The sequence below is a fragment of the Glycine max genome, chromosome 6, assembly GCF_000004515.6.
Source record: "Glycine max cultivar Williams 82 chromosome 6, Glycine_max_v4.0, whole genome shotgun sequence".
Classification (NCBI taxonomy): Eukaryota; Viridiplantae; Streptophyta; class Magnoliopsida; order Fabales; family Fabaceae; genus Glycine; species Glycine max.
Genome location: NC_038242.2, coordinates 38,994,450 through 39,013,728, shown reverse-complemented (window position 1 = coordinate 39,013,728; position 19,279 = coordinate 38,994,450). Strand labels below are relative to the sequence as shown.

The following is a 19,279-nucleotide window of genomic DNA, read 5'->3' as shown; positions in this document are numbered from 1 at the left end:
TTGGATTGGAGTAACATCAACTTGAATATGTCCAGTAACAATACTAATGAAAATGTAAATTAAGTAAGTCCTATTTGATAACTGTATTAAAAAATTGGTTTTAATTAAAAAAATAATCTGGAGTAATTTCTTTTTAAAATCTATATTTGAAAATTATTTATGATTTAGTTATTATTAAAATTTAAAATGGAACTAAGTTTATTTTATTTTTTATTTTCTTATTTTAAGCACAAGGAAATATGTGGGGATAAAGTATTTTCTCATTAATGACATTTTATAATTTACCTTATTTTTTAATTTTAGAAATGACTAAATCACCTTTTTTTTCCTTTGATTCTGCAAAGGAAACTTTCACTTTTGCTTTTGAGGACATACAAGGGCGACGGTAGAGAGAATGGAAATGTTTAGTATTGTTTGGTGGATAGAAAATAAAGTAGAAACATTTTTTAAAATGATAGAACTCACTACCCTATTTCTCACCTATTTATTTATTTTTCTCTTCGGATAAACACTTTAGTTCCACTTTATTTCCATTAATCTTTTTTTTTATTTCCATCCATCCTATTTTTTTTTTCACTCTACCAAACCAACCCCCTAAAGAATTTTTTCTCTTAGCAATTTTGACTCTGGTTTTCAAAGGTGACTTGTGCCTAAAATAAGTGAGAACACAGGTTTTCTATTTATATGTTTTCAAAACATATTCCAAAATAAATTTACAATTTTTCTTCATTTTCTGATCTCAAACTTTTTTCAAATTAATACTTAAGGAGGTTTTACTTTTTCTTATTATCTGAAAAACAAGGCAAGTAAAGCTGCAACTTGGATTAGCTCCATCAATATATTTCATTTGAAATGGAAGTTACAATATCTGTAGCTACCATGTTCCCTTTAACATAGTCTCAGATGACTGCATCTACTTTCAGGTCTCAGAGCATCTACTTTCAGATCTCAGAGAAGGAACTGATCATCTTGAAGCCGTGATTTTCAGGGAGAGGTGCATTTCCTGGTCGAACAGAAATTATCACCTCCAAGCCTGAAACATGGGCAATTGTTAATGTGCATAAAAAAGCATAACTAAAATATTAAAAAACAGGTTGGAGAAGTTCTACTTATACCCTTCACACTAATGTACTGTGAACAATGAGACAAAAAGTGAGAAGTGTATGTACAAATGATGTACCAAGTACATCAACAGGCTGTATTGCATTTACCGAGCCAGAATTGATATCAATTATCAAGTTCATATTTTCCATGGTTCCCCATGGATGGATGATGCTGTCTTTTCTATTGTTCTTAATTATTCACATGTGAACAGAGATGTATACTTTTTAAAACAGTAGTTCTATTAAGAACAAACGGTTTCAGTACAAAACTTCACGAATTAAACAGTAATCAATCAATAACCAATCATGGTGGATATTCTGTGTTAATGATATGCAGAACAAACAATCTCACTGGCCAATTGAATTTAAGAAAATAAGCAGCACAATTTCGTATTTGAACTAAAAAGCATTCCTACTTTTTAAATTGAGGAATTTTATAAAATTATTTGCCTATTGAAAAAAAAATCAGATGTAAAAACAAAAAAAACTGTTTGATTGCCCAAAACTAGATGGATTTGCATCAGATCGAAGCCAATAACACTGGTTTTTGCGTCATTTATATGGATTGGATGCAGAAATTTAATAATACATGTTTTTTCAAAAGAAATCCAGACACTCACGAAATGTGAAGATTCTGTACAAAACAGAGACTATAGCTCAGCATTGTATTACACTAACAACAAAGGTTAGTGCCGGTTTTAGTTTGACATATATGGTTATTTAGGAAAAATATTGACTCAACTACTCAAGCAATGCCAAATTGGGTTTCAGGCTTCCAAAAGCACCAAGATGATTAGGAAGAAGAGCTTGTATAAAAAATTAAATAGCTCCCAAAGCAGCTATAATACCAGTACTTAGTATTTTCAATATATCAGGTTGCAAGGCACATACCTGCTGCCTTAGCAGCTGTAGCTTCTTGATAAACATCAGTGACAAATAAAATATCTGATGGCTTATCAACACCAAGAGACTCAGAAATTTCAACGTAACTGCGTGTCTCTCTTTTGTTCCTGCAAAAAAAGTTTTGGATGAAATAGGTTACTTCAGACAGGCATTGTCAAAAAGCAACATTGAGATAAAGTGAAACATTACCCTACTGTGGTGTCAAAAAAGCCAGATAAATATTTTCTTAGGTCCCCATGGTTTGTATGTCCAAATATTAGCCTTTGAGCCAATCTACTGCCACTAGAATATATGTATACCTGTCACACAAATTCAAAATAGCAATTAGAATGCAAAAAAAAAGGTCTTCCAGATATCAGATAACAAACATCCAAAATGTGTTACATCTATTTACTCCATTCTTGTTGGAAAGTCACCTTAATTGCAGTCACTCCTAGCCCGCCTTAGTTGCGGCCTCTTTGGGGCTGCCTTAATTGAAGCCTTACAGGTGGTGGTTTAGTCCCACATCGAATAGTGATATGACTTAGATAGAGCTTATAAAGCTTGGCTAGTCCTTAGCTTACAAGGCAGTTTTTTAAAGCTGGATTATGGGATTGAGCTAGGTCATAAGCCAAAATTCTAAAATGGTATCAGAACCTATCCAAAATTCATTGTTAGGCCACTTGCATTTGCCACACTCCGGGCTAGTAGCCTTGGGCATGGGGGGAAGTGTTGGAGATTCTCCTTAATTGGGGTCACTCCTTGCCTACCTTAGTTACGGTATCTTTGGGAATTGCTGTAATTCTATCCTCAAGGGTGGTAGTTTAGTCCTATGTCGACTAGAGATATATGGCTTAAATCTAAGTTATAAAGTTTGGGAAGTCCTCAACTTTCAAACCAATGTTTTTAAGCCGGTTTTGTAGGAGTGAGTTAGAGGCCCTAAGCACAAATTCTAAGACTTGTCAAATAGAACAATGCAACAATAGTCTTCTCTCACCAGGTGAGGTTGGATACATTTTACATAGATCACACAAGCCATTAACTCAGTTAAAAGGTCAAACAAAACGGAGTAGACCAACACAGAGTCCTTTCTGATGTAGTCCTTGGAAACAAAACTACATGCACAGAAAAGGAAAAGGTGGAGGACTTTTCTTCTGAGGATTTGTTATCCCGCAAAAGAGAAGAGCATGTAAAGGAGGCCTCTCTAGTCAACACCTACAACGATCAACAGGACCCCAATGAGCCTGAAGGTGTTTTGGGCCCTAAGATTCTGGGCCCACATGAATCTGTCACCAAGGTTTATGTTAGAAGAAAGGAGGTGTTGGCCAGTAGGGGAAAGGCCCAATATCCTAAGAGTCCAACAGTGAACTCAGATACAGGCTTAAAATCTGATTGCACATCATCCGGTCTAGCAGAGGAAGTGGAAAGGCAATATGCCCTGGTTAAAGACCTGGGATTGACCCATGGGGGTGATGCCTCGAAGGTCCAGGAGCTTATGAAGGACATGGACACCAGAGATAACAAGATGGCAGTTGAGATGGGCATTAAAAACCAGCAGCTATGATCATCCTTTCTTATAATTCAAGAGGATTGGGGAGGGGTATCAAATGGGCCGCCATTAGAAGGACCATTCTAAAGAATAAGGTGGACATAGCTTGTTTTCAAGAAACCAAAAAAGAGAGCTTTAATAAAGGGATTTGTTAGGCTTTATGGGGGGATTCATCTTCGTCATGGGATTATGTTCCCTCAGTTCAAGCCTCGGGGGGATTGCTTTGTTTATGGAACAATTCTGTATTTGAGGTGGATAGAAAAGTGAAAGTCAGTAACTATTTAATGTTGGAAGGGAGGTGTGTAAACATTAATCAAAGGATGTTTGTGGTCAACATATATGCCCCATGTGACCTTGCTGGGAAGAGATTCCTTTGGGATGAATTGAAGCAGCTGAGGGCATCTAAACCTCCTGGTCTTTGGTGCTTCATGGGAGACTTTAATAGCATTAGAAACCAAGAAGAAAGATACAGCTTATCCCAAAGATGTGCTGATCCTTTGAGTATCTCAGAATTCAATACATGGATATCTGAGATGGAATTGCAGGAAATTAAATGTGTTGGCAGTACTTATACCTGGATAAGACCCAATGCAAGGGTGAAGAGTAGACTTGATCGTTTTTTTGGTATCAGAACAGTGGCTGCTTTCCTGGCCTGATAGCTCTCAATATACCCTCCCAAGGGATTTCTCTGACCACTGCCCAATCATTATGCAAACTAAGAAAGTGGACTGGGGACCTAAGCCTTTTCGGGTAGTTGATTGGTGGCTTCATCAGAAAGGGTATCAAAGATTGGTTAGAGAGACATGGAGTGCTGAACAACAACCTGGATGGGGGGGAATTCTGCTTAAGAACAAGCTGAGAATGCTAAAATTGTCAATCAAACAGTGGAGTAAGGAGTATGGGAACATCAACTCTAAGGAGATTCACAGAATTCAACAAAAGTTAAATGAAGTAGAAGACATAGCATCTACCAGAATTCTGTCTGAGGATGAGATCAAGGTTAGGAAATCCCTTCAACAAGAGCTGTGGGAAGTTTCTACTGCCTATGAATCTCTACTAAGGCAGAAATCTAGATCAAGATGGCTTCAAGAAGGTGACAGCAACTCAGCCTATTTCCATAAGGTAATCAATTTTAGGAGAAATTATAATTCTATCCAAGGAATACTCATAGATGGAGGGTGGGTACAGCAACCAGAAGCAGTGAAGGCTGAAGCTGTGAAATTCTTCCTAAAGAGATTTTCTGAACAGAATTACTCCAGGCCAGCCCTTGATGGAGTTCAGTTTCCCTCACTTTCTCATAGGCAGAGAGAGGATTTAATTCTTCCTTTCACAGATCAGGAATTAAAGGAAGCTATGTGGAGTTGTAGTGGAGACAAATGCCCTGGGCCTGACGGTTTTAATTTCAATTTTATTAAACACTTTTGGGGAGTGTTGAAACCTGAGTTTAGAAGATTCGTGGATGAGTTCCATGTCCATGGCTGCTTCCCTAGAGGCAGCAATGCTTCTTTCCTAGCTCTAATCCCTAAAGTAAACCACCCACAGTCTTTCAATGACTATAGACCAATCTCTTTGATAGGATGCATGTACAAGGTGATAGCTAAGCTACTAGCAAACAGGTTGAGGAATGTCATACCTGTCTTAATTGATGAAAGACAAACAGCTTTCATTAAAGACAGACATATACTTCATGGTATCTTGGTACTTAATGAGGTGGTTGAGGAAGCTGTTAGGAGTAAAAATCCAGCCATGATCTTCAAGGTGGATTTTGAAAAGGCTTATGACAGTTTCATGGTCTTTCTTGGATTATATGCTGCATAGAATGGGATTTTGTCTCAAATGGAGAAAGTGGATCTCAGCTTGCCTCCACTCAGCAACCATATCTATTCTTGTTAATGGTAGCCCTACAAAGGAGTTTATTCCAACTAGAGGGCTGAGACAAGGGGATCCTTTAGCCCCATTGCTTTTTAATATAGTTGGAGAAGGCATTACAGGCCTTATGAGGGAAGCAGTCCGGAAACAACTATACAAAAGCTACAGGGTTGGAAAGCAAAAAGAACCCACAAACATTCTGCAGTATGCAGATGATACTGTTTTTGTGGGTGAGGCTAATTGGGATAATGTTGTGGTCTTGAAGGCTTTGCTGAGAGGTTTCGAAATGGTATCAGGCTTGAAGATCAATTATGCCAAGAGTCAGTTTGGAGTTATAGGGGGTGATGTTAACTGGATCAATGCAGCAACCCAAACCTTGAATTGTAGGCAATTGGAAACCCCTTTCAGCTACTTGGGTATTCCTATAAGGGCTAAATCTTCAAACAGTCTAGTGTGGGAGCCTCTAATAAAAAAAATGTGAGTCTAAGCTATCTAAGTGGGTACAGAAAAACATATCAATGGGAGGGAAGATCACTCTAATTAACTCAGTTCTTAATGCTCTGCCAATATACCTGCTATCATTCTTCAAGATTCCTCAAAAGGTAATAAACAGATTGGTGACCTTGCAAAGGAATTTTCTGTGGCGAGGAGACCAAGATAATAAGAAAATTCCTTGGGTGAAATGGGACATTGTCTGTCTCCCCAAGTCTAAGGGGGGCCTAGGGATAAAAGACAGCTAAATTCAATACAGCTTTGTTGGGCAAATGGATATGGGCCTTAGCTTCTGACCACCAACAGCTATGGGCTAGGATAATCAATTCAAAGTATGGAGGTTGGGATGCTTTGCAGTCTGCTCATGTCCAAGGGGGGCATTCTGGTTGGTGGAGGGACCTAACAAAGCTGTATCATCAGGCTGATCAAAGCATTTTTCAGCAATGCATGAGCTGGAAGGTGGGGTGCGGACAAGTGGCTAGGGGAGGATTATACTCTCCAACAGAAATACAATCAGCTGTTTCTCATCAATAAACAGCAAGCTCATCTCATTTCAATGATGGGAAATTTCGACCAGGATAGTTGGAGGTGGGACTTCAAATGGAGGAGGAATCTGTTTGATCATGAAAGTGATCAAGCTGTGAATTTTATGGAGGAGATTAATTCCATACCTATTCAGAGACATGTTAAAGATGTTATGATATGGAAAGCTGACCTTAGTGGTGTGTATTCCACTAAGTCTGCATATAAATTATTGATAACCCCCTCTACACCAGCCTCTGATGGGAGAACCTCACAATTACTATGGAAAATGAAAATTCCTCCAAAAGTTGCAGTTTTCACTTGGAAGCTTCTAAGAGATAGACTCCCCACTAGAGCTAATCTCACAAGGAGAAGGGTGATCATTCAGGACATTGCCTGTCCTCTATGTGGCCAAGAACAAGAGGAGGTGGGGCATCTATTTTTCAATAGCAAGAAGACAGTAGGTTTATGGTGGGAGTCCATGAGTTGGATACAGGCTATGGGACCTCTCCCAGCTTCTCCAGTGGACCATTTTCTTCAGTTTTGTGATAGATTTGGAGCAGAGAAAAATCATAGTTCTTGCTGTGGATGGTGGGTTGCTCTGACCATTACCATATGGAAGCATAGGAACCTCCTCATTTTCCAGGACAAATCATTTGAGCCACTGAAAGTCATGGAAGATGCAATGTTCTTAGCTTGGTCTTGGTTAAAAGCTAGACAAAAAGGTTACAACATCAGTTTTAACCATTGGTCTTCCAATATCTCGGAATCCTTTGGTTAAACCTGTATTTTTTTTTTTTGGAAGGCCAAGATAATTTATATTATAGAATAAAAGTACCAGAGGTACTACATATTACAAATAGGATCCTGAAAGATCAGGAGATATAACACCCTACACGAATGAAAATCCTACTAACAGAAGCTTTAACTAAAAGCTGTAGACATATTTGAAGACCAACAATAATAAGGAATCTGGAAGTTCCTTTCCCACCCCCTCAGCCAGGTCCATAATAGGAACAAGGAGTTATCTGTCAGCCTAGTAATATCAAAAGCTTGATTCAGAAAAATGATATCATTCCTGAGCCTCCAGATTGAAACTGTAGCTGCTATCCACCACATTATCCTTCTTGTGTTAGAGACCTTTGATGCTGCTGAGGAATAGTGCTGGAGAAAATTATCCATTGGCCTACAGTGAAACACCTTGTCTTCCTTTACCCAAGATAAGAATTCCCACCACATAGGCATAATTTTGCCACAAGTGAAAAATAAGTGGGATGCAGTTTCAGGTTGACTATGGCAGAAGGGACATAAATCATTATCCACCTGAATTTGCCTCTTGATCAGATTGTCCTTCATGGAAAGTCTATCCCAAAGTAACCTCCAAGCAAAGGATAGAGCTTTAGGAGGGGCTTTGATCTCCCAAAGATTCTTGAATCCCAGGTGCTGACCTTCGTCATGAAGTTCAAGTTTAATAACTTGATAGACAGATTTAGTTGAGATAATCCCAGTGGATTCAGCTCTCCAAACCCAGGTGTCATTGAGATTGTTGTTTAAATTGATTTGGTGGATGTGATCAATGAATTTAGAAGCTAACTGCACCTCGTTATCAAACAAGTGTCTTCTCCAAACCATGTTCCAAACCCACCCATTCTCTGTCCAAGATCCCACCTCTGCTACCCTAAAGTCTCTTTGGGAAGAAATGTATGGGATAACCTTTTTAGTTGGGTTAGTTTGGGTTTTTTGGAGGGCAGCACCACTGGTGCATTGTATTTCATTTATCCAGTACCCCTTGTACTGTTTTTGTCTATAATAATACATATATATTTTTGCCTTCCAAAAAAAAAAAAAAGCTAAATGATCAAGGATATTATTCACTATTGGATCTCTTTTAATAATTTCCTCAAATATCTTCTACCCTTTTTTACTAGACTAAAAATCATGCGATCACCCCAACTAGGTTGGCGCCCCCAACCAAACCCACAACCGGACAGAATCAAATTAAAAGCTGGAGAAAAAGATGGTAACAAAAGTTGGGGGAACTAGGCCACAACCCAACAACCAAATCAGCAGAACCTGTAGTTAGGAAGATTAAATCTATTCCTAAGGAACTCCTCAGCAAAAGAGGGAATAGAGTTCCACCTAGTGTGTGAATTCCTAGAGGAAACACCAAAATTAGCAAGTTTGTCTGCACAAGAGTTAGCTTCCCTATAAATATGAGAGCAAAAGAAAACTATATTTTTACAAAAAGAAGAGCAGGCTTTTAAGAGCCCCTCTGTTGCCCTTGGCAGATTAAAAGTAGATGGGAAAAAATATAGTTTTCTTTTGCTCTCATATTTATAGGGAAGCTAACTCTTGTACAGACAAACTTGCTAATTTTGGTGTTTCCTCTAGGGATTCACACACTTGGTGGAACTCTATTCCCTCTTTTGTTAAGGAGGAGTTCTTTAGGAATAGATTTAATCTTCCTAACTGCCCTTAAACTTCAGCTGAGGTTAGTTGTCAAATGTTTGCAATTAAAAGAGACAAAAACAGAAATATAATAAAGGAGATGTTAAGAGAAGGAAAATAATTAGCAATTTGGAACAGACAGAAATATGGAGCTATGAAAAAGAAATTGCAACCTTTATGCCCAAGGTATGCCACTTTTCTAGAGCTTCTGGAACATCATCAAAAACTATTCCCTTCAATTCATTATTCTCATAACCAGTGCGCCACATATGACCCTGAAGAGCTAAATTTGTCAAATTTAAATTCAACAAAGAGCAGCAATGACTCCTTCTTTACCATCATTTTTTTCACATTAGTTTTGCTAAATTATTTAGTTACCTGCAATTCTTTCAAGGCAGTGATCTTTCTATCTGCTTTAATCATAGCTTCGACATTAGTTACCAATGCATCAATGACTGCTCTTTTACAAGCACCATCAGAGGGAATAGGCACAGCACCTGCAATCCCTTGTTTAAGGTCACTTTGAACCTATGGTCATGGTGCAAGGAAGTCAAGTGGTCCAAAATCTTTGAATATAAGCAACATACTAACATGTATAAAAATACCAAATTAAATGGAGTGTGATCATTTAAAGAAAAATTGAATGAAATAAACATGACAAACTACAAATCATAGTGAGTGTTTCCAATAATAATGGCAGACACAATGGTATATGGCAGTTGAAAACCAGAATCCATTCCTATCCCAACATATTGGTCAGTGTCAATAAAGCATAACCATCCAGTGTACTGTATTTGTTAGGGATGAGGGTGGAGGTCAGTTTGTGACTGCCAAAGTTGTGGCTGGTTTACAGAAGAAAGAATAGAAAGTAGTTAGGCGTGTCATAACTAATTTATAGTAAATCAGTTATGACAGCTCAGCATTAGGAGTTTATATAAATAAGGCTTGACCCTTGATGAGAGGGCAGCTTGGCTCATTTTGTAATTGTTACAAGGACTTGCCTTGTGTAAGAGAGGAGTGCCTCTCTTGTAAAGGAATTTTGTTATAGTGTGATCAATACAAGTTCATTTTCTATTTCCCTATTCCGTGTCTTGTGCTATTCTCTTTACTCTACTTTGTGGTGAGTGTGTGAGGGTGAGAGAGTGTAGAAGATTCCTAACAACTGGTCTGATTTGTTGATTGGTGATCTCATGGCACACGTTGATGAGTGCATCACTGCTTTGGAATCTTCTGTTGCGACACTGAAATCCACTACCGGCAAATTACAAAAATCCTTGCAGAGTCAGGGAGCAACACTTGCTCATGTGAAGAAGAAGGATGATCAAGATAATGATGGAGCATCAAGGATTAATGGCGGGAAGTAGTGATAAGGAAGAGGAAGAATCAGAGTAGGAGTCTGAGGCGGAATCAGAGGTGCACGACGAGGAGGAGGAAGCGGAATCTCCTAATTCGTGGATGAAGAAGGTGGAAATGCCTTCGTTCGAAGGTAATGACTCACTTGGCTGGATCACGCACGCAGAAAAATTATTCGATCTGCAACAGGTTGCCAAGAGTGAATGTTTGCGATTGGCGTTCATTAGTATGGAGGGGAATGTGATCTTCTGGTTTCAATATTGGAAGAAGAAAGCGCAAGTTCGCAACTGGACGACGTTTAAGTGGCATTGTTGAAACGATATGGCGGAACTGGTCACGAAATGGTGTTTGAGAGGTTAGCCGCGATCCGACAGCAAGGAAGTGTGGTGGAGTTGGTTTAGGAGTTCGAATTGTTGGTGGCACAAATGTCTTCAGTGTCAAAGGAGCAATTGATGGGATACTTCTTCGCCTGACTCCGACAAGATGTCTGGTGCAGAATTCGACCTCATAAACTGAATGATCTCTTTACAGCGATGGAATTGGCGGGAGATTTTGAAGAAGTGGAAAAACAGGAACTCGAATTGGGAGAGGCGCAAAACCTTAATCGGGGAGTCACCTTAATCCAAGTACTTCGGTTACAAGCCAAGCGAAGTCGAACTTTGTTAGTTCGTTGGAAAGTAAGGCGTGTGAAGGCACAACTATGGCATTCTGGAATTGTGGGGTACAAAACCTACCGTATCAGGAATATTTGAGAAGGAGAAATCAGAAACTGTGCTATCACTGCAGAGGACCGTTTGTGGTTGGTCATAAATGCACAAAGAAGAATTTGAGATTGATCATTCTCGCTGAGGATGAATGGATCAATGAAGAAGGGGAAATTATGCGAACAGAAGTAGAGGAGGAGGATCCTCATATAGTTGCAGAGGAACTTGAGGTGGAGTGCCAATGGATGGATCTGTCCATGTGCTCCATAGGAGGATTTACATAGCCTCATACTATGAAACTGAGACGCACGGTTCACGACAGAAATGTCGTAATTCTGATTGACAGTGGCGTGAGTCATAACTTTGTTTCCAAGGAATTGGTGCAGGAGTTGGGCTTGCAAGTTGCACCTACCAAACCTTATGGAGTCAGGTTGAGAGATGTTAACAGGAAACAAACTCAAGGATGCTGTAAATGGTTGAAGGTGCAGATGGGAGCCTATGCAGTGGAAGGGGAGTTTTTCTTGTTCGAATTGGGTGGTGTGGATGTTAATTTTAGGAGTGGCTTGATTGGAAACATTGGGGGATGTCAAGGCTAATTGAAAGAATTTATCAATGAGGTTTAAGAGCCAAGGGACAGTAGTGGAGATCAAGGGAGAGCCAAAACTATCCAGAACTTTGGTTTCTGCCCAGACATTTCTCAAACTCCCTGAAATAGAAGAGGCTTCCTGGCTATGGGTTTTGGAACCAGACCAGAGTGCAGAGGGTGATCAATGGCAAGGTTCAGAAGAAGAGCAGCAACAACTGGCTGAGGTGTTGCAGGATTGAGCTCAGGTCTTTGCTGAAAGGAAGGGACTGCCACCTACAAGGGAGGTTGATCATCGAATTCCTGTCAAATCAGGAGTAGATCTAGTCAATGTGCAACCCTACAGGTACCCTTACTTGCAGAAGAATGAAATTGAAAAGCAAGTTGTCGAGATGTTAACATCAGGAATTACAAGATCCAACAGTCCATACTCTAATCCTGTCATTCTGGTTAAGGAGAAAGATGGTAGCCGGAGATTTTGCACTGATTATCAAGCCCTTAATAAGGTCACAATATCTAATAAGTTTCCTATTCCAGTAATAGAGGAGTTATTGGACGAGCTACATGGAGCCAAATATTTTTATAAGATAGACCTTAAAGCTGGTTACCATCAGATAAGAATGTGCTATGAGGACATTCACCAAACAGCTTTTTGCACTCACCAAGGACACTATATATGAGAACTTGTTGATGCCATTTGGGTTGACAAATGCCCCAGCAACATTTCAATTTGCTATAAATTCCACTTTACAATTTCTCAAAATTTGTATTAGTTTTCTTTGATGATATATTGGTGTATAGTAATAGTTGAGAGGCACATTTGGAACACCTTAGATCGCTCCTAATACTGCTGATTCTGAATGAGTTCTTTGCCAATTTAAAAAAGTGCAGCTTTGGTAGAAAAGAGGTGGAATACTTGGGCCATATTATTTCTGGAGCAGGTGTGGCCATGTATGGGAAGAAATTGGATGCTGTGTTGAAATGGCCTATGCCTAAGACAGTGAAATCAGTCAGGAGATTTCTTGGTTTGGCTGAGTATTATAGAAGGTTTATTGAAGGCTATGGCGAGATAGCACGACCTCTGAATAATCTGTTGAAGAAAGAGGGTTTCAAGTGGGGAAAGGATAGTGCAGAAGGAATTGGGGCTGTGCTTTCCCAAAATAAAAAAGCCATAGCTTATTTCAGTAAGCCTTTATATGAGGCTTCTCTAAGGAAATCAGTATATGAAAAAGAGTTAATGGCTTTAGTTTTGGCTATTCAACATTGGAGGCCATATTTGGTGGGCAGAAAATTTACAATATATACTGATCAAGAGTTTAAAATATCTGCTAGATCAATGGATAACTACCCAAAGCCAACAGAATTGGTTGGCAAAGCTTTTGGGGTATGAATTCGATATTGTTTACAAGGCCACAAATAAGGTGGCTGATGCTTTATCAAGGAGAGAAGAGAATAAGGAGTCGCAGGGAGTTATCAAACCTTACTGGCAAGGTGTTACAGATATTGATAGGGAGGTTGAGGCTGATCCCATTCTTTCCAAGATCAAGGAAGACTTGCAGAAAGACCCCAATTCACATGGCTAATACACTCTGGAAAATGGTAGATTGTATCATAAAGGCAAGTTGGTTCTGTCAGTTCAATCAGTTTGAATCCCTCCATTGCTTAAGGAATTTCATTCCACTCCTTTTGGTGGCCACTCAGGAGTGTACAGAACCTATAGAAGACTTGTTCAGTCTTTGTATTCGAAAGGAATGAAGCAATATGTGACTGAGACGATTGCTGCTTGTCACATATGTCAAAAGGGAAAATATTTGACATCCTCTCCCGTTGGACTATTGCAACCCTTACCCATCCCTAATGCTGTATGGGAAGATATTAGCATGGATTTCATAATAGGGTTGCCTAAATCAAAAGGGTTTGACTCTATTCTAGTAGTTGTTGACAGATTAAGCAAGCATGGCCACTTTCTGTTATAGAAGCAACCTTATTCAGCTTGATCAGTTGCTGATGTGTTTGTTAAGGAAATTGTCAGGCTGCATGGTATTCCTGCATCAATAGTCAGTGACAGAGACTCTATCTTCCTCAGCAAATTTTGGCAGGAACTATTCAATATGCAAGGCACAGTATTGAAAATGAGCACAGCATATCACCCTCAATCAGATGGGCAAACAGAATTTCTGAACAGAATCCTAGAAACCTATCTTAGATGTTTCAGTTTTGAGCAGCCTAAGGCATGGGCAGATTTTATTCCTTGGGCAGAATACTGGTACAACACAACTTATCAAGGGGCAGCCAAATGCACCCCTTTTGAAACAGTGTATGGGAGGGTGCTTCCTTTTGCCAGATTTATTCCAGGGGAGGTAATGGTGGAAGCGGTCGCGCAGGATTTTGATGGAAAGAGATGAGGTCTTGCAATAACTCAAGTTTCATTTGGGAAGAGCTCAGGATCACATGATGAGGCATGCTAATGCCCATAGAATACCTTCAAGGATCAAAGCAGGGGACTGGGTGTATTTGAAGATCAGACCCCATACGCAAGTATCTATGCCAAGTAGGTTACATCCTAAATTGGCAGCAAGGTTTTATGGTCCTTATCTGGTGGTGAAGCAGATTGGAACTGTGGGTTTCCAACTGCAACTTCCTGCTGAAGCTCAAATTCATCCAGTTTTTCACGTCTCCCAACTAAAGCTGGCAATAGGCACTCATACAGCTGAAACAAATCTCCTAGGTAGCGCCTGAGGAAGTGCAACCAGAATTGGTGCTGGGTACTAGAGTTCAGCAACAGGGGCATGATGCATAGCAGCAATTGCTGATAAAGTGGCAGGGACAATCAGCTGAGGATGCAACTTGGGTGGACAAAGTTTTTATTCAGGAGCAATTCCCTCTTTTCAACCTTGAGGACAAGGTTTTTTCAGAGAGGGGGGGGGGGGGGGGGGTATTGTTAGGGATGAGGGTGGAGGTCAGTCTGTGACTGTACCAAAGCCGTGGCTGGTTTACAGCAGAAAGAATAGAAAGTAAGTAGTTAGGGGTCATAACTGATTTATAGTAAATCAGTTATGACAGTTCAGCATAAGGAGTTTATATAAATAAGGCTTGACTCTTGATGAGAGGGCAGCTTGGCTCATTTTGTAATTGTGACAAGGACTTGCCTTGTGTAAGAGAGGAGTGCCTCTCTTGTAATGAAATTCTGTTATAGAGTGATCAATACAAGTTCATTCTCAATTTCCCTATTCTGTGTCTTGTGCTATTCTCTTTACTCTACTCTGTGGTGAGTGTGTGAGGGTGAGAGAGTGTAGAAGATTCCTAACAGTATTACAGCTCATAGCCTAACTCAGTCCAGGTTCCCATTCCATAAGTATAAATTACATAATCATACAACTCTATTTGAATCTTACTTGTGAGCAAAGCAACTTAATATCAGCTTCGGTATCAGGAGTATCATATGTCACAGATAGATGCCTCCCAACATTTTGACGTGCATATGGGAAGAGAACCTCAGTAACAAATGATATGGGAGTAGTAGTTCCTTCAATGTCAAGGACAATGCAACGCTGCAATACAAAGAGAGAGAGTTATCAGCTATTGAATTTGAAACTACATGGAAAGACAACTCCATGATATCTCAAATGTCTAAGAAACTGGCCATTTGCATTACTTGTCAACTGAGCATAAAGGATATTGTTTGAGGAATTTAATGGAACAATATTACTGACAAGTTTGGAGGCCTAAAGTTTTAAATAGATAGAGAACATCATCTCACTGGAAATGGATCAATTTCACCACTAGCCTTCCTTGTCTTATCGGATGCATTTGACTCCCCAGCAATCATTAGACTTCTAAGACTTTTTATTGGACCATGATTAGGAGTAGACCAGTCCAATCCTAATTGGTGAAGTTTGATAGCAGCATCAAACAGGTAATGATAACACTCAGCCTGAAATAAAACCACCCATTTTACAAGAAGATAATGTATAAACAAACATCCCAAAGAAATAAAAAGCTATACATTTTCATCACCAAGTATTTTATGTTCTGGAACTTCAAAGCAGAAAGTTCAAATAAACATGAATTTTTATGTGATTCCATTCCCTTCCTGTGGACAAACAATTTACACAGACCTGAGTTTTAGCACTGATCCACGAGTCTCCCCAAATATATATTCCATGATTGCGTACAAGCACTGCTGTTGTTTTAGGGTAGGCTTCAATCTACAAATTGGATAAAAGATTAATCAAGGTAACACATAACTAAAAAACAGTAGAAAAGAGAGAAAAATAGTGCAACACCATATGGACTATGTAACCTTCAGGGGCTCCTAACCTATATGATATGCATGAAGAAAAATATCACACAAATGTAAACAACAAATGGATTTGTGTCTTTCGTAAATCCTGAATCCACTGGGAAAATGGATATGATAGAAAAACCAATATAGTTTTAACAGAAGCAAATTTATTCAATATTAACGATTGCATAAATTCATAAAATCAGAAAGTTAGAAAATTTTTCAGAATGAAACATACAGCTTTAGCTAGAGATTCTGTAAGCTCATATTCGTAGGCTGTGTTCTCTATTATGGGGATCACAAGTTCATCATAATAACCATGCCCCTTGATTCCTTTTATCATTTCCATGTGAGTTATCTGCAATTTGTGAAGACAACCAGAATCAAATCAAAATAAGCAGAGAAAAACAAATTACTGAAACACACAATTTAATAAAATGAGTCACAATTACAGCTAATTCAAAATTATGTTTGCCATTCAAAGTGCTCTTCTGCTTTCCTTGTTACCCCCACCCCTTACCTTACAGCTAAAAAAACTACAAGCCCCCTATGTTTCTATACATAATTAACTCTTTCTAAACCATAACAATTGGATAACTTTATGCATAAGTGGAACATCTAAGGAAGAGAAATACCTTAATTTTTTTCCTTTGACCTTAGGGGACCCTATTATTAAAAGCCATGCGACACAGTTTCATGCAAATGACTATAGAGATCCTCTGATGTTATTCTCTCCTTATGAGAGATCAGCATTATAAAATCAATAAAAATTACAAAGCAAACAATTTTAATTTGTGAAGCAAATGTGATTAGTACATTTTTGGTTCAACTAAGTTTGGAAGAATAGTCACTTACTTTTGCCAGATTTCGTAGAGAGCCTTCGAAAAAAAAAAAAAAAAGAAACGATTATTACCCACAAGAAAGCTATGTGTCCAAACACTTGCATGATCAAGTATAATGGTTATTATACTTACACAACAGAAGGTGCGAGGGAACCATTTAAAATTTCTTTATTTCCATATTCATGATACCTATATATAAGCTGATGTGTGATGGTTACTCCCAAGAAAAAAATAACGTGCGACACTCACAATTTGGTCTCAGGTATAAAATGGCTTGTTCTATCACCCAATTCTGAAGTCTCATAAGTTAAAGGGATTATTTGGGTACTCACATCTTTAGGAATGTACAAAATTAAAATTTCAAATAAGTAAGTGCATTTAAAGAGTAAAAAAATGCAAACAAGAGTGTCCATTGAAGTAGTGAAGTCCAGGGTCATATTTTTAGGAATTTGAAGTGTTGCCTTACTAAAATGAATAGGCAATTAGCACTACATATACAATCTCATCTCCCCTTAGTTCTCTAGTTATAATTAAGATTTAAGGGCCCCTTTTTCACAGGATTTCTGCTGCCCACCTGGAACTGAGCACTCAACAAAGGCTCTATTTGGATAAACTTCACCATAAGCACTTATAAGAGAAGAAAATAAGAAAAAATGAAAATAAGTTTCTCCGTCAGCTAAAATTAGCCTACGTATAAGTTAAAAAAAAGATTTTAGAGAAGCTAATATGAGAGATCTTCTACAAATTAGCTTATGCATAAGCTAATTTTAACTTATGGAGAAGTTTATTTTATTTTTTCTTATTTTCTTCTCCTATAAGTTCTTGTTCAGGAGTTTATCCAAATAGGCCCAAATTGTTATATCCAAGTAATGAGACCATTTTATGTGATTCGTATTCACATTCTATTATCAGTTTCATACAAAATTTAAAGATCAAAGGATACAGATGACTATGTATCATAATTTTGAATTTGAATCTCTAGTTGCAAAACAAATCAAGTTTACAAAACTTTGAAACACAAATGCTTACTTTAAATTCCTTTGCTAAAGGATTGAGCATTGTTACAAGACAAGATTCTATTCCATGACTGTGGATAACTGCCCCAGCATCACACATTTCATATGCCTGGAATAGAAAGGGAAATGCAAATTAATTTCAAACTCATGTCAAAATATATATATATATATATATATATATATATATATATATATATATATATATATAAAATATTAACTAAACCTGCACAAGAAGAATAAGCTTCCAAGGTCAGCCTATTGTAGATTTGACAAAAGACAACTTTTCAATGAAAAATTCACAACCAGACGCTTCAACTTTCAAAATAACAAAAGTACAAATATATTCTTCTGGGAATGAAAAGATACAGAAAGATTAGATTGGAACATTGAAGCATGCATCAACAAAATGCATAATGTAGTTATAAACGGCAGGAATCTAGAACCCCTTTCTACTACATGTTCAACATCACCCACCAATTCCAAAGATGTGGTGACATCAATTAAACTTTCTGAATGCATACTGCAACTTAAATTGTACATGAAAGCAATACTGGGTAGTTGCATCATGTCACATAGAATGAATGCATTAAACTCTACACCAATCATTCAGTGCAGCATCAACTAACCTAACCTTCATGAAAAGTGGACCACAATCAGAACACTTGGGAGGTTTATGAGGGTAAGGTTTGGGAGATGGAGCAGACAAGACTGATCCAGTGTGAGATAACACATACATGTCCTCTGGTTCCATTCTTTCCTTCTGAACACCTACACAACATATTTAGTTATTTTCAGGAAAAAAATGACACAAAATAAAGCAATGATCAATGTAAAGTATACATGTCCTCTGGCCCCTCATATGGATTTGTTGTTTTCAGCTCGGTCTCCTGAGTTTAAAAAGTTTCATTCAGGTCTCTTAAAGCGTCTCTATTATACCAAAATGTTCCTTCAGTTCTTTGCACTAATGGTGTCAATTTTGCCTGACATGACATCTCTCACAATTTGTCACGCATAACCAAGTCGACAAAATTAGTGTTGTAAATGACAGAAACATCAACTTGGTCTAACTAACATATACCCTTTTGACCAAAGTGAAACATTTTAAATTTACGAGACTAAGCTGAAACAAAAAATAACCAAAATTGTGTTTTGGCCTAACCAATAACTACCAAAGTGACAAGAAAAGAAAAAGGTGAGTTAACATATGGTAAGGGCAGAGAAGTGAAAGAAAAAAAGAAGATTAAAAGAGGAAAGGGACCTGAAGGGGACATGAGTATGAGTTGGTGGGGTTTGGAAATAGAGTCATCGTGGACTTTGATGGTGATGCTGCCACCAGTTCCAGAGACCCATCCGAGAGAATAGAAGTGGCGACAGAGTTCTGATATCAGAATTCTCGTTTCCTTCACTGCGTTTCCTTCAAGGTATGCCTGCGAGGACACGCTGTCCGCAGTAGCAGTAGCAGCAGCCATGGGGTCATACAGATTTGCAGGGTGTGTTGTGTGGGCGATCCAGAGGAGAAGCAATTTTAACATTTATTAAATTAGATCCCTATACTACTTACCTTTTTATTGTATTTTAATTTCCTTTTAATTTTTTATGATATTTTATATTTTAATTTTCCTTTAATCTTT

At 38.3% G+C, this 19,279-nt stretch overlaps 1 protein-coding gene across 1 annotated transcript; it reads right to left on the bottom strand.

Moving 5' to 3' along the window:
- Positions 1-708: 708 nt before the first annotated feature.
- On the bottom strand, positions 709-19,181 carry LOC100794485 (probable bifunctional methylthioribulose-1-phosphate dehydratase/enolase-phosphatase E1). Its single transcript, XM_003527196.5, has 12 exons — positions 18,907-19,181; positions 18,280-18,416; positions 17,662-17,757; positions 16,029-16,148; positions 15,624-15,713; positions 15,266-15,439; positions 14,901-15,056; positions 9,244-9,393; positions 9,039-9,140; positions 2,196-2,305; positions 1,995-2,113; positions 709-1,033 (listed from the first exon to the last, which is right to left on the bottom strand). The coding sequence occupies exons 1-12, from the start codon at positions 19,178-19,180 to the stop codon at positions 942-944; spliced, it is 1,620 nt and encodes a 539-aa protein (XP_003527244.2). The 5' UTR covers position 19,181; the 3' UTR covers positions 709-941.
- Between the last annotated feature and the right edge of the window lie 98 nt (positions 19,182-19,279).

Coding starts and splice junctions, on each gene's coding strand:
- LOC100794485 (XM_003527196.5), bottom strand. CDS start 19,180: ATGTTAAAATTGCTTCTCCTCTGGATCGCCCACACAACACACCCTGCA. Junction 9,394..14,900: donor TTAAGTTGCTTTGCTCACAA/GTAAGATTCAAA, acceptor CCATGACCATAG/GTTCAAAGTGACCTTAAACA. Junction 2,306..9,038: donor GGCATACCTTGGGCATAAAG/GTTGCAATTTCT, acceptor TTTGTGTGACAG/GTATACATATATTCTAGTGG.